Source organism: Triturus cristatus, chromosome 3_1 (genome assembly GCF_964204655.1).
Source record: "Triturus cristatus chromosome 3_1, aTriCri1.1, whole genome shotgun sequence".
Taxonomy (NCBI): Eukaryota; Metazoa; Chordata; class Amphibia; order Caudata; family Salamandridae; genus Triturus; species Triturus cristatus.
In genome coordinates, this window is record NC_140583.1 from 145,729,434 (window position 1) to 145,744,564 (window position 15,131).

The 15,131-nt window shown below is 50.4% G+C and overlaps 1 protein-coding gene across 2 annotated transcripts in view; it reads left to right on the forward strand.

Moving 5' to 3' along the window:
- Positions 1–15,131, forward strand: part of SLC6A5 (solute carrier family 6 member 5) — a 284,699-nt gene that overhangs the window by 33,368 nt on the left and 236,200 nt on the right. For both annotated transcript variants that reach the window (XM_085643604.1, XM_085643605.1), the window contains exon 4: positions 11,887–12,018. In XM_085643604.1, coding sequence (XP_085499730.1) covers positions 11,887–12,018 — 132 coding nt within the window. The remainder of the gene's footprint in view (positions 1–11,886; positions 12,019–15,131) is intronic.

The window sequence follows — 15,131 nt, forward strand, 5'->3', positions numbered from 1 at the left end:
ACTACACCTTTCTGAAGCAGTGCTGGCAAACTACACCTCTCTGTGGCAGTGCTTGCAAACTTCACCTTTCTGAAGCAGTGCTAGCAAACTACACCTCTCTGCGGCAGTGCTAGCAAACTGGACCTTTCTGCAGTTGTGCTAGCAAACTACAACTCTCTGCGGCAGTGCTAGCAAACTGGACCTTTCTGCAGTGGTGCTAGCAAACTACATCTCTCTGCGGCAGTGCTAGCAAACTACACCTATCTGAGGCAGTGCTAGCAAAGTACACCTTTCTGCAGCAGTGCTAGCAAACTGGACCTTTCTGCAGTAGTGCTAGCAAACTACACCTCTCTGCGGCAGTGCTAGGAAACTCCACTCCTCTGTAGCAGTGCTTTCAAGTTACACCTCTCTATGCAGCAGTCCTTGCAATCTACACCTCTCTGTGGCAGTGCTTGCAAACTTCACCTTTCTGAAGCAGTGCTAGCAAACTACACCTCTCTGCGGCAGTGCTAGCAAACTGGACCTTTCTGCAGTTGTGCTAGCAAACTACAACTCTCTGCGGCAGTGCTAGCAAACTGGACCTTTCTGCAGTGGTGCTAGCAAACTACACCTCCCTGCGGCAGTGCTAGCAAACTACACCTCTTTGAGGCAGTGCTAGCAAACTACACCTTTCTGCAGCAGTGCGAGCAAACTTCTGCAGCAGTGCTAGCAAACTACACTTCTCTGAGGCAGTGCTAGCAAACTGGACCTTTCTGCAGTGGTGCTAGCAAACTACACCTTTCTGCAGCAGTGATAGAGAACTCCACTCCTCTGTAGCAGTGCTTTCAAATTACACCTCTCTATGCAGCAGTGCTTGCACACTACACCTCTCTGTGGCAGTGCTTGCAAACTTCACCTTTCTGAAGAAGTGCTAGCAAACTACACCTCTCTACAGCAGTGCTAGCAAATTACACGTTTCTGCAGCTGTGTGAGCAAACTACTTCTCTCTGCCACAGTGCTGGCAAACTACACTTCTATCAATCAATCAATCAATCATGGAATTTATATCGCGCACTACTCACCCGGAAGGGTCTCAAGGCGCTTGGGGGAGGGGGTCTGCTACTGCTCGAACAGCCAGGTCTTGAGCTGTTTCCTGAAGGCGAGGTGGTCCTGGGTCAGCCGCAGGTGGACGGGCAGGGAGATCCATGTCTTAGCCGCCAGGTAGGAGAAGGATCTTCCTCCGGCGGTGGCTCTCTGGATGCGAGGGACGACGGCGAGGGCGAGGTTCGCGGATCGTAGCTGTCGGGTGGGCGTGTAGAAGGTCAGGCGGTCGTTGAGGTACCTTGGGCCCAGGTCGTGGAGGGATTTGTGTGCGTGGGTGAGGAGTCTGAACGTGATCCTCTTGTTGACAGGGAGCCAGTGCAGGTCTCTCAGGTGGCTCGAGATGTGGCTGCGTCGGGGGGCGTCCAGGATGAGACGGGCGGAGGCGTTCTGGATACGCTGAAGTCTTTTCTGAAGCTTGGCTGTTGTACCGGCGTAGAGGGTGTTTCCGTAGTCTAGTCTGCTGGTGACGAGGGCCTGGGTGACAGTCTTCCTGGTCTCGGTCGGGATCCATCTGAAGATCTTGCGGAGCATGCGGAGGTTGTGGAAGCAAGATGAGGAGACGGCGTTGACTTGTCTGGTCATCGATAGGGAGGAGTCCAGGATGACGCCCAAGTTGCGTGCGTGGTCCGTTGGCTTGGGTGCGGTGCCCAGGGCCGGGGGCCACCAGGAGTCGTCCCATGCGGAGGGCGACGGTCCCTGAAGAGGACTTCTGTCTTGTCCGTGTTCAACTTCAGGCGGCTGATGTTCATCCATTCGGCGACATCTTTCATCCCTTCGTGTAGGTCGGCTTTGGCGGTGTCGGGGTCTCTGGTGAGGGAGAGAATCAGCTGGGTATCATCGGCGTAGGAAATGATGTTGAGGTTGTGTTGGCGTGCGATGGCAGCGAGGGGTTTCATGTAGATGTTGAAGAGAGTAGGGCTGAGCGACGATCCTTGCGGGACGCCGCAGATGACTTCGGTGGCCTCAGAGCGGAACGGAGGGAGGCGTACTCTCTGTGTTCTGCCGGAGAGGTATGAGATGATCCATTCCAGAGCATTCCCCTGGATGCCGGTGTCGTTGAGGCGTTGGACTAGGGTGCGGTGGCAGACAGTGTCAAATGCTGCGGAGAGGTCAAGGAGAATGAGTGCCGCTGTTTCACCTTTGTCGAGCAGGGCTCGGATGTCGTCGGTGGCTGCGATGAGGGCGGTCTCGGTGCTGTGGTTGGCTCTGAATCCGGATTGCGATGGGTCGAGGGATCCGTTCATCTCGAGGAAGGTGGCCAGCTGCTTGTTGACGACCTTCTCGATGACTTTGGCAGGGAATGGAAGGAGCGAGATTGGGCGGAAGTTCTTGAGGTCGGTCGGGTCCGCTGTTGGTTTCTTCAGTAGTGCGCTGAGCTCGGCGTGCTTCCAGCTCTCTGGGAAGGTGGCTGTGTCGAAGGAGGCGTTGATGATGTCTCGGAGGTGGGGTGCGATGGTAGAGGCGGCCTTGTTGAAGACATGGTGGGGGCATGGGTCGGTCGGAGAACCGGAGTGGATGGTGTTCATCATGCGTGTCGTGTCTTCGGGGGTCACTTTGGTCCATGTCTGGAGGATAGCGGCGGGGTGCGTAGGTTCGGTCGATGGGTGCGGGGGTGGAGCGCCGAAACTGTTTTGGATGTCGGCGATCTTGCGGTGGAAGTACGAGGCGAGGGAGTCGCAGAGGTCCTGCGAGGGAGTGATGTCGTTGTTGCCGGTGCTGGGGTTGGAGAACTCCTTGACGATGTTGAAGAGCTCCTTGCTGTCATGGGCGTTCTTGTCCAGTCGTTCCTTCAAAGATTTCTTCTTGGTGGTGCGGATGAGCTGGTGATGTCTGCGGGGGGTGAGTTTGAGGGCGGTCATGTTGTCGGTGGTCTTGTCGAGGAGCCAGGCCTTCTCGAGGGTGCGGCAGGCCTTCTTGGAGTCCTTGAGTTCGTTGGTGAACCAGGGGGCCTTCTTGCTTCTGGGCCTGGTGAGTGGGTTCTTCAGTGGGGCGAGGTCGTTGGCACAGGAGGTCAGCCATTGCGTGAGGTCGAGGGCTGCTGTGTTAGGGTCCGTTGTCCTGACCGGTGGGTTCTGGCTGAGGGAGGTGGTGAGCTGGTCGACGGTGATCTTGCTCCAGTTTCTTTAGGGCACCTGCTTCGGGTGGTGGTGGACCGTGTTCTTCTTGAAGCTGAAGTGGACGCAGCTGTGGTCAGTCCAGTGGAGTCCGGTGCAGTGGCTGAAGGTGACGTGCTTGCTGGAAGAGAAGAGGGGGTCGAGCGTGTGGCCGGCGTAGTGGGTGGGGGTGTTGACCAGTTGCTGGAGTCCGAGGTTGGCGAGGTTGTCCAGCAGGGTGGTCGTGTTGCGGTCGTTGTTGTTCTCCAGGTGGAAGTTGAGGTCCCCGAGGAGGATGTAGTCGGCGGAGGGGTGGGCGTGAGGGCTGATGAAGTCCGTGATGTCTTCGCAGAACTGTGCGCGTGGTCCCGGGGGTCTGTAGATGAGGGTGCCTCTGAGGGTAGTCTTGGGGTCGGTGTGGATCTGGAAGTGCAGGTATTCGGCGGTGTTGAATGCGTCGGTGGAGTCAGTCAAGATGCGAATGGTGCTTTTGTGAGCGATGGCGATGCCCCCTCCGGTCTGGTTGTTGCGATCCCTCCTGATGATCTTGTAGCCGTCCGGGATGGCTATGGCGATGTCGGGGGCTGAGGAGTCGTTCATCCAGGTTTCCGTGAGGAAGGCGACGTCTGGAGATGCGGTGTCGAGGAGGTTCCAGAGTTCCACGGCGTGTCTGTGGACGGAGCGGGTGTTGATCAGGATGCACTTGAGGTGGTTGCTGTTGTCCGTCTTGGTGGGCGTGGTGCTTGTTTGGAGGCAGGAGAAGTTGCAGGATCGGCAGACGAAGGGTCCATAGGTGCGTCGCGGGGACGCTCGGTAGCATCCGGGGGCTTGGGCGGTTTTGAGTGCGATGAGCGTAGCGAAGTCGTAGGTCCTGGGGGGGGCTGGCGGGTGCGGGGGCCAGGGGGTCTGGCGCTGGGCGCGGTCCAGGCGCGGACGGGCGCAGACGGGCTTACCTTTGGCGCACCTTTGGTGCTCATTCGGCGCTCCCGCTGCGCGCGTCCGCTGCGCGGTCGCTCAGGGGGCGTCATAAATAAGGAGCCGGGAGGGAGGGTCAGCTGGGAGGCGGGAGCGGGTTGTCCAATAGGCAGTGAGGGGAGGCGGGACTGCAGGCGGAGGCGGGAGCAGGAAGGAGGAGAGCGGGTCAGTGGCGGCGGAAACGGCGGGAAAAACGGAGCTGAAGTGACCGGGGCAGCGCCGGCGGTCAGCGGGCGAGGAGGGGCAGCAGCGGCAGGAAAGCGACAGGCGGAACCTGAGAAGCAGCAGGCAGCAGGCAGGAGGCGGCGGCGGCGTGAAACCAGGTAAGTGGCGTCAGGCGGTAGTTACAGGGTGGGCAGGTGCCAGGCAGCGACAGGTAGGCAGAGCAGTGGAGAGGAGCCACCGGCCGTGGGGGCACAGGGGTCACCTGTGGCAGTGCTAGCAAACTACACCTTTCTGCAGCAGTGCTAGCAAATTACACCTCTGTGGCAGTGCTAGGCAAACACACCTCTCTATGGCAGTGCTACCAAACTACACCTTTCTGCTGCAGTGATAGAGAATTCCACTTCTCTGTAGCAGTGCTTTCAAATTACACCTCTCTGCTACAGTGCTATCCAACTACACCTATCTGCGGTAGTGCTAGTTAACTATACCTCTCTGCTGCAGAGCTTGCAAACCACACCTCTCTGTGGCAGTGCTAGCAAACTACGAGGGATATTATCAAGCACGGCGTTAAAATTATCGCCGCTTTAACGGCAGAAAACTGCCCCTAAACCGGCGATAATGGGCTTGATAATATGCCGCAGAGAATTCCCATAGAAGCCCATGTTGACACCAGAACATGGGCTTCTATTGGAATTCTCAAGGGCATATTATCAAGCCCATTATTGCAGCTTTAGTGGCAGTTTTCTGCCGCTAAAGCGCCGATAATTTTATTGCCGTTTCTCGATTATATGCCCCTCAATGTCTATGCAGTAGTGTTCAAGAACTACACCTCTCTGCAGCAGTGCTACCTAGCTACACATCTCTCTGCAGTAGTGCTATCAAACTACACCTCTCTGTGCCAGTGCTAGCAAAATACACTCTATGCAGTAGTGTTAGAGAACTACGGGGCATATTATCAAGCACTGTGTTATAATTATCGCCGCTTTAGCAGCAGAAAACTGCCCCTAAAGCGGTGATAATGGGCTTGATAATATGCCGCCGAGAATTCCCATAGAAGCCCATGTTGACACCAGAACATGGGCTTCTATGGGAATTCTCCAGGGCATATTATTAAGCCCATTATTGCCGCTTTAGCTGCAGTTTTCTGCCGCTAAAGCGGTGATAATTTTAACGCCGTTTGTTGATAATATGCCCCGACATCTCTCTGCGGCAGTGCTAGAAAACTACACCTCTCTGCGGCAGTGCTAGCAAACTACAACTCTCTGCGATAGTGCTAGCAAACTACACATTTCTGCAGCAGTGCGAGCAAACTACAACTCTCTGCGATAGTGCTAGCAAACTACACATTTCTGCAGCAGTGCTAGCAAACTACACCTCTTTGAGGCAGTGCTAGCAAACTACACCTCTGCGGCAATGCTAGCAAACTACACCTCTCTGAGGCAGTGCTAGCAAACTACACCTTTCTGCAGCAGTGCAAGTAAACATCTGCAGCAGTGCTAGCAAACTACACCTCTCTGAGGCATTGCTAGGAAACTACACCTCTCTGAGGCAGTGCTAGCAAACTACACCTCTCTGCGGCAGTGCTAGCAAATGACACCTTTCTGCAGCAGTGATGGAGAACTCCACTCCTCTGTAGCAGTGCTTTTAAATTACACCTCTCTCTGCAGCAATGCTAGCAAACTACACCTGTCTGCAGCAGTGCATCCAAATTACCTTTCTACAGTGGTGCTAGCAAACTACAACTCTCTGCAGCAGTGCTAGCAAACTGGACCTTTCTGCAGTGGTGCTAGCAAACTACAACTCTCTGAGGCAGTGCTAGCAAACTACACCTCTCTGTGGCAGTGCTAGCAAACTACACCTCTCTGAGGCAGTGCTAGCAAACTACACCTTTCTGCAGCAGTGCGAGCAAACTTCTGCAGCAGTCCTAGCAAACTACACCTCTCTGAGGCAGTGCTAGGAAACTACACCTTTCTGCAGCAGTGATAGAGAACTCCACTCCTCTGTAGCAGTGCATTCAAATTACACCTCTCTATGCATCAGTGCTTGCAAACTACACCTCTCTGTGGCAGTGCTTGCAAACTACACCTTTCTGAAGCAGTGCTAGCAAACTATACCTCGCTGTGGCACTGCTAGCAAATTGCACCTATCTGCAGCAGTGGCAGCAAACTTCTGCAGCAGTGCTAGCAAACGACACCTCTCTGAGGCAGTGCTAGCAAACTACACCTCTCTGCCACAGTGCTGGCAAACTACACTTCTCTGCGGCAGTGCTAGCAAACTACACCTTTCTGCAGCAGTGCTAGCAAACGTCTACAGCAGTGCCAGCAAACTACACCTCTCTGTGGCAGTGCTTCCAAGTTCAATCTCTCTGCAGCAGTGCTAGCAAACTACACCTCTCTGTGGCAGTGCTTCCAAGTGACATCTCTCTGCAGCAGTGCTAGCACACTACACCTCTGTGCAGCAGTGATAGAGAACTCCATTTCTCTGTAGCAGTGCTTTCAAATTACACCTCTCTCTGCAGCAATGCTAGCAAACTACAGCTCTCTGTGGCAGTGCTAGCAAACTGCATCTCTATGCAGTAGTGTTAGAGATCTACACCTGTCTGCAGCAGTTCATCCAAATTACATCTCTCTGCAGCAGTGCTAGCAAACTACAACTCTCTGCAGCAGTGCTTCCGAGTTACATCTCTCTGCAGCAGTGCTAGCAAACTTCACCTCTCTGTGGCAGTGCTAGCAAACTACACTCTATGCAGTATTGTTAGATAACTACACCTCTCTGCAGAAGTGCTTCCAAATTACATCTCTCTGCGGCAGTGCTAGCAAACTGCACCTTTCTGCAGCAGTGCTAGCAAGCTACACCTTTCGGCTGCAGTGCTAGCAAACTACACCTTTCTCCAGCAGTGCTAGCAAACTACACCTCTCTGCGGCTGTGCTAGCAAACTACACCTTTCGGCAGCAGTGCTAGTAAACTACACCTTTCTGCAGCAGTGCTAGCAAACAACACCTTTCTCCAGCAGTGCTAGCAAACTACACCTCTCTGAGGCAGTGCTAGCAAACTTCACCTCTCTGCGGCAGTGCTAGCAAACTTCACCTCTCTGCGGCAGTGCTAGCAAACTACACCTTTCGGCTGCAGTGCTAGCAAACTACACCTTTCTCCAGCAGTGGTAGCAAACTACACCTCTCTGCGGCTGTGCTAGCAAACTACACCTTTCGGCAGCAGTGCTAGTAAACTACACCTTTCTCCAGCAGTGCTAGCAAACTACACCTCTCTGAGGCAGTGCTAGCAAACTTCACCTCTCTGCGGCAGTGCTAGCAAACTACACTCTATGCAGTATTGTTAGTGAACTATAACGCTCTGCAGAAGCGCTTCCAAGTTACATCTCTCTGCACCAGTGCTAGCAAACTACAGCTCTCTGAGTCAGTGTTAGCAAACTACACCTCTCTGTGGCAGTGCTAGCCAAATACACCTCTCTGCGGCAGTGCTAGTAAACGACACCTTTCTGCAGCAGTGATAGAGAACTCCACTTCTCTGTAGCAGTGCTTTCAAATTACACCTCTTTCTGCAGCAATGTTAGCAAACTGCACCTGTCTGCAGCAGTGCATCCAAATTACATCTCTCTGCAGCAGTGCTAGCAAACTACAACTCTCTGCAGCAGTGCTTCCGAGTTACATCTCTCTGCAGCAGTGCTAGCAAACTTCACCTCTCTGTGGCAGTGCTAGCAAACTACACTCTATGCAGTATTGTTAGATAACTACACCTCTCTGCAGAAGTGCTTCCAAATTACATCTCTCTGCGGCAGTGCTAGCAAACTGCACCTTTCTGCAGCAGTGCTGGCAAACTACACCTTTCTGAAGCAATGCTAGCAAACTACACCTCTATTCAGCAGTTATAGAGAACTCAATTTCTCTGTAGCATTGCTTTCAAATTACACCTCTCTCTGCAGCAATGCTAGCAAACGACACCTGTCTGTAGCAGTGCATCCAAATTACATCTCTCTGCAGCAGTGCTAGCAAACTACACCTCTTTGAGGCAGTGCTAGCACACTACACCTGTCTGTGGCAGTGCTAGCACACTACACCTGTCTGTGGCAGTGCTAGCACACTACAACTGTCTGCGGCAGTGCTAGCACACTACACCTGTCTGCAGCAGTGATAGCACACTGCACCTGTCTGTGGCAGTGCTAGCACACTACACCTGTCTGCGGCAGTGCTAGCACACTACACCTGTCTGCAGCAGTGCTAGCAAACTACACCTGTCTGCAGCAGTGCACCTAAATTACACTTCTCTGAAGCAGTGTTGTAGAGTTCCTCAGGGCTCCTCTCCGACCTTGTTTATTATCTGTCTGACACCTGCGGTGAGCATTGTTGGGGCATGGGATTTTCAGATCCTTACATATCATGACGACACCCAGCTGATTAGTTCCATTGATGATAAGTATACTGAGTCGCAGGGGAACTTGGTCCGTTGCCACTCAGAAGGAACAGGGTGGCGACAGGCACATTGTTTAAAACTTATTGCAGACAAAGCAGAAATCCTGCTTATTGGTGGGGCATCAAGGTCTGGGATGGCTCTTGGTGGCCTTTGCTGTTGGGTCCTGCTCCCAGGCCTCAAATGGCGGCAAAGAACTTGGGTTTAATTGATTACTCTCTTTCATTGCAAGAACAAGTCAATACTGTGTGCGGGAGCTATTCTGATCTCATACGCACGCTCCACTGGTTGCTTCGGTGGATTCTAGTGACGTGGCAAAGGAATATTGTTGAAGCTTTGATCATGATTAGGTTAGAATATGGGAAGGTGTTCCATGTGGCCATGTCGGATTATCTGTTCACACCGCTTCAGGCTATTCAGAATGCATTGCAAGTGAATGTGTAACTGGCCTAGCAGGAGCTCTGCCTCGGCCTGTCTTAACCATCTTCACCGGCTTCTAGTCCGCAAGAGGGTAACCTTTGAGCTAATGTGCCACACACATCGAGCACTTTATAATATGGGCCCAGAGTCACATTTTATAAGCCAGCGCGAGATCTTCGTTCAGCTAATCAGGCTCTGATATGCTGCAGACGAATCAAGAAATCAGAATGGGATGCTGCTCTTTTTGTTCTTTGGCAGCTGCCCACTGGAATAATCTTCCCGGGAATCTACGTGTGACTCCGGATTTGTTCGTCTGTCAGAGAATGTTGAAGACTTGTCTGATTCCACTCCTAAGTCTTGAGTGGAACTGGGTGAGTATGAGGTCTAGCGCCAGGATATCCCGTTCGGGATTAGGGTGCGCTTTATAAATACCACAAATAAAGAAATAAAGTCATATCAAACCAGCAGGAGAGCTAGCAAATGACGCCTCTCTGTTTAGTGTGGCCTTCATTTGCGCTGCCAACATAAGCCTTGCAATGTTCGTGAATATTTCACATAATATTGTCGAAATGCATATCCCTACATCAGTGCTACAGAAACACACCCCTCTGCAACAATGCTACCTTATGATCGTTACAACAACAATGCTGCCAACATACAGCTCTCTGCAGCAGCACCACCAAAATACACCTCTCTCAAACATGTCTGGCGAAATACACATCCTGCAGCACTGCTACAGAACACGCCCCTCGGCAGCAGTGCTACAAGGTACCCCTTTTTGTAGAAACGATGCCAAAACACACACCTCAACAGCAGCAGCATGTGAACACCTGTATGAAACAAGGATACAAAAAACTCTTCTCAGCAACAGTTGCCAAAAAACATCTCTCTGAAAAAAGATTATTGAATCTGTAACAGTGCTAGCAGAATACAGCTCGCCGCAGCAGCCCTACAAAATACAGCTCTCTGAAGCAAGGGAACCTAAATGCATCTCTCAGCAGTGGTGCTAGAAAAGTACACCTCTCTGAAACAAGGGACCTAAATACACCTCTCCGCAGTGGTGCTACAAAAATAAACCTCTCTGAAACAAGGGATCTAAGTACACCTCTCCGCATTTGTGCTACAAAAATACACGTCTCTGAAACAAGGGACCTTAGTACACCTCTCAGCAGTGGTGCTACAAAAATAAACCTCTCTGAAACAAGGGATCTAAGTACACCTCTCCGCATTTGTGCTACAAAAATACACGTCTCTGAAACAAGGGACCTTAGTACACCTCTCAGCAGTGGTGCTACAAAAATAAACCTCTCTGAAACAAGGGATCTAAGTACACCTCTCCGCATTTGTGCTACAAAAATACACGTCTCTGAAACAAGGGACCTTAGTACACCTCTCAGCAGTGGTGCTACAAAAATACACATCTCTGAAACAAGGGACCTAAATACACCTCTCTGCAGTGGTGCTACAAAAATAAACCTCTCTGAAACAAGGGATCTAAGTACACCTCTCCGCATTTGTGCTACAAAAATACACGTCTCTGAAACAAGGGACCTTAGTACACCTCTCAGCAGTGGTGCTACAAAAATAAACCTCTCTGAAACAAGGGATCTAAGTGCACGTCTCCGCATTTGTGCTACAAAAATACACGTCTCTGAAACAAGGGACCTTAGTACACCTCTCAGCAGTGGTGCTACAAAAATACACATCTCTGAAACAAGGGACCTAAATACACCTCTCCGCAGTGGTGCTGAATAAACATTGCCACTTGCTATTCTGTTGTGGTCAGGCCCTAGCACCTAGACAAAACATACCAATGCAGCTATTACTTTGATATTATGGGGATGCATGTTTAGGAAACAAACACTTGGAGAGGGACCTTTCCAGGGACAAGAGTAACACACACCTGTGATGTAGAAATACGATCTATGGCCTGAGGTATGGGGTTTGCTGACAAAGCTCAGAGATCTTCTATTATATAATACTTCTTCTTGTCAAGGGGAGGGAGCATAGGCACTGTCGACCTATCTCCAGAGTCTTTGTATAATGACATCTCCCTTCATGATATATGGCCTTACTGCAATGCTAACAATATTGGTGTTATGCATCTTTAGGCTTGTTGTGGCACGTATACTGCATTTTAGATCACGTTAGTTAAAATAAACATTTTAAACTATTTTCATGTCTCTGTCAGATCTTATTGTGGACAAGTACGAGAGTGTGAGAGAAAAGGTGGGTCTTGTTACTGCGATTCCTGAGAGATCCGAGAGTGTTGTGTTCTGGGGTGTCTAATGATTGGTTTCTCCCTTTGTGAGTAGGAGAGCGAGTGAGACACTATAGCTAGTCGGTCCTGGGCTCGTGGGCACTAAGGTGATAGGAAGGCTTAGCCCCTATACACCGTGGTCCCATAATCCTGCGCATAGTTCTGTTTATGTGCAGAATCCCTGCAACAATAGTGTGCACTGCAAAGCTGCATAACATCACAAGACACCACCGTGTAACTAGTTACATAAACAGCACCTGTGCAGGCGCAAGTTTTCCACAATATTTCGCGGTTACACTGTTTGTGAATGCCAAAAAGCAATGTATGTAATACAACCCCTGAGTTCTCTATCACACTGAAGTCACACACGACATATTGAAAGCGACAAGATGCACTATTTCACCTCCTGTGTAGATTATAAATATGCCTGTAATTCGCCTCGGGCTCCAGGACCCTCGTTCATGTTCGGATCCTTTCTCTCTGCAGGTGCGTTCCTCATCCCTTACCTGACGATGCTGGCTCTTGCAGGCGTCCCCATCTTTTTCCTGGAAGTGTCGCTTGGACAGTTTGCCAGCCAAGGGCCTATCTCGGTTTGGAAAGCCATCCCAGCCTTGCAAGGTGAGCAGAACTTCGTCTGTTGCTGGTCACTTTTTACTGGCCCTCTGCTCCCCTATGCGTGTGTCCACAGTACTTCTATATGTGACTATTATTACTAACATTATTATTGTTAATATTAATAACTAAGACCGATTCAAAGCTGTGTTATGTTCCAGCATTAAGGTCTAGAAAAAAACAAGTATTATTATTTTATTATTAGTATATTAACACTATAATAATCAATAATGTAATTATGATTATTATTATAACACTACTTGTTTTTTTCTAGCCCTAAATACTGAAACATAGCATGCACTGCTTCGAATCAGTGTAAGTGCCAGAGTCACTGTATTGGTATCCAATTTTTCAGCCTTAGAATGATAAAAGCATGAGTTCGCCCTGCAGGGATTGAAGTCAGTGATTCACAGATGCCTTTTACTGCAGTTGGAGGCAATGGGTCTTCTTCCACTGGTCTGCCTTTCCGTCCTGATTAAAATAGTTTAGAAAATGTACTACAGTGACAAAGCAAAAAATGTTTGTTTTCTGAATATGGTGAATCAATGAGATAAAGAATTTAATGTAAGATAATTCTGAGCACTCTTAACTTGTAAAATAGTCCTTGATGAATTACAGGGCAATCACTCCGTAGGAGGTGGAATGATACACCAAAGAGCCAATAGTATACAATGAGAAGACAGTTCTCTTGTGGGAAGCAGTCAAAGCACACTCCATGTATTTGTTAAAGATTTGATAACAATAAGTCATGTTGGCACCTGCACTGCCAAGCCAGATCTAAAAAGCATATTACAGAGATTCATGCATTCTGTAAAATTACAAAAAGTAACCACTCCTTTAAAACTATAGCCTTCTCTGTCCTCTCTGTTAGCCCCATTCTGTGTGTCTCACTCTAAAATGGTAATGCTGTTTGTGCTACCACATTAAACCCACCCCTATTGGCTTTGCCAATGCTTGATTTGTGCAGGCGGCTAAAAAGTCTTTTCTTCTTTAAACATATTAAAACATGAGAGAGGCATGACAGAGGCATGGAAGAGGCATGGCAGAGACATGACTGAGTCATGACAGAGGCCTGGCAGAGACATGGCAGATTCATGGCAGAGACATTACAGAGTCCTGGTAGAGACATGACAGAGGTCTGGCAGAGCGGTACAAAAGGGGGTGGTGATGGACGGAGCATCAGAACCAATCAAACACTCACACCCAGTCAACAGATCTGGGTTTGATCCATCACCGTTCTTTAGCCCACTCTGCCACCCCAGTTCAGACATGGCCATATGCAAATCAGTCTGACCCTGTGCCTCATGAGAACAGTCCAGCCCGAACTGCCAAGCCATGCCTTCCCTGGACCGGAAACAAGCTTCCTAGGACCGGTTTCTGGCATTTCAGCTGTCTTCAGCCAGGCTTGCTTGAATCCAGTGCCAAAGTGAGCAAGGGACTCACGTCTGAGCATACCCTGCCAACTTATGGCGAACAAAGCGGTACAAAAGGGGGTGGTGATGGACGGAGCATCAGAACCAATCAAACACTCACACCCAGTAAACAGATCTGGGTTTGATCCATCACCGTTCTTTAGCCCACTCTGCCACCCCAGTTCAGGCATGGCCATATGCAAATCAGTCTGACCCAGTGCCTCATGAGAACAGTCCAGCCCGAACTGCCAAGCCATGCCTTCCCTGGACCGGAAACAAGCTTCCTAGGACTGGTTTCTGGCATTTCAGCTGTCTTCAGCCAGGCTTGCTTGAATCCAGTGGCAAAGTGAGCAAGGGACTCACGTCTGAGCATACCCTGCCAACTTATGGCGAACAAAGCGGTACAAAAGGGGGTGGTGATGGACGGAGTATCAGAACCAATCAAACACTCACACCCAGTCAACAGATCTGGGTTTGATCCATAACCGTTCTTTAGCCCACTCTGCCACCCCAGTTCAGACATGGCCATATGCAAACCAGTCTGACCTGTGCCTCATGAGAACAGTCCAGCCCGAACTGCCAAGCCATGCCTTCCCTGGACCGGAAACAAGCTTCCTAGGACCTGTTTCTGGCATTTCAGTTGTCTTCAGCCAGGCTTGCTTGAATCCAGTGGCAAAGTGAGCAAGGGACTCACGTCTGAGCATACCCTGCCAACTTATGGTGAACAAAGCGGTACAAAAGGGGGTGGTGATGGACGGAGCATCAGAACCAATAAAACACTCACACCCAGTCAACAGATCTGGGTTTGATCCATCACCGTTCTTTAGCCTACTCTGCCACCCCAGTTCAGACATGGCCATATGCAAATCAGTCTGACCCTGTGCCTCATGAGAACAGTCCAGCCCGAACTGCCAAGCCATGCCTTCCCTGGACCGGAAACAAGCTTCGTAGGACCGGTTTCTGGCATTTCAGCTGTCTTCAGCCAGGCTTGCTTGAATCCAGTGGCAAAGTGAGCAAGGGACTCACGTCTGAGCATACCCTGCCAACTTATTTCAAACAAAGCGGCAGAGACATGTCAGAGAAATGACAGAGACATGGCAGAGACATGACAGGGTCCTGGCAGAGACATGACAGAGGTCTGGCAGAGACATAGCAAAGACATGACAGAGACTTGACAGAGGCCTGGCAGAGGCCTGGCAGAGACATGGCAGAGACATGGCAGAGACATGACAGAGTCCTGGCAGAGACATGACAGAGTCCTGGCAGAGACATGACAGAGGCTGGCAGAGACATAGCAGAGACATGACAGACACATGACAGAGACATGACAGAAGCCTGGCAGAGGCCTGTCAGAGACATGACAGAGACATGGCAGAGACATGACAGAGGCCTGGCAAAGACATGACAGAGACATGACAGAGGACTGGCAGAGATATGGCAAAGACATGACAGAGACATGACAGAGGACTGGCAGAGATATGGCAGAGACATGACATGACAGAGACACGACAGAGACACGACAGAGACATGACAGAGACACGACAGAGACACGACAGAGACAAGACAGAGACAAGACGGAGACATGACGGATGCTGGCACTCATAACATCACAGCTTTATATGTAGTCTTGTCTTTGAGCCCAGGGTAGTTCATGCTGTTTAATGACAGATGAGAACAGAGACTCTGTGCTCAGAGGTCTGAGCTGTG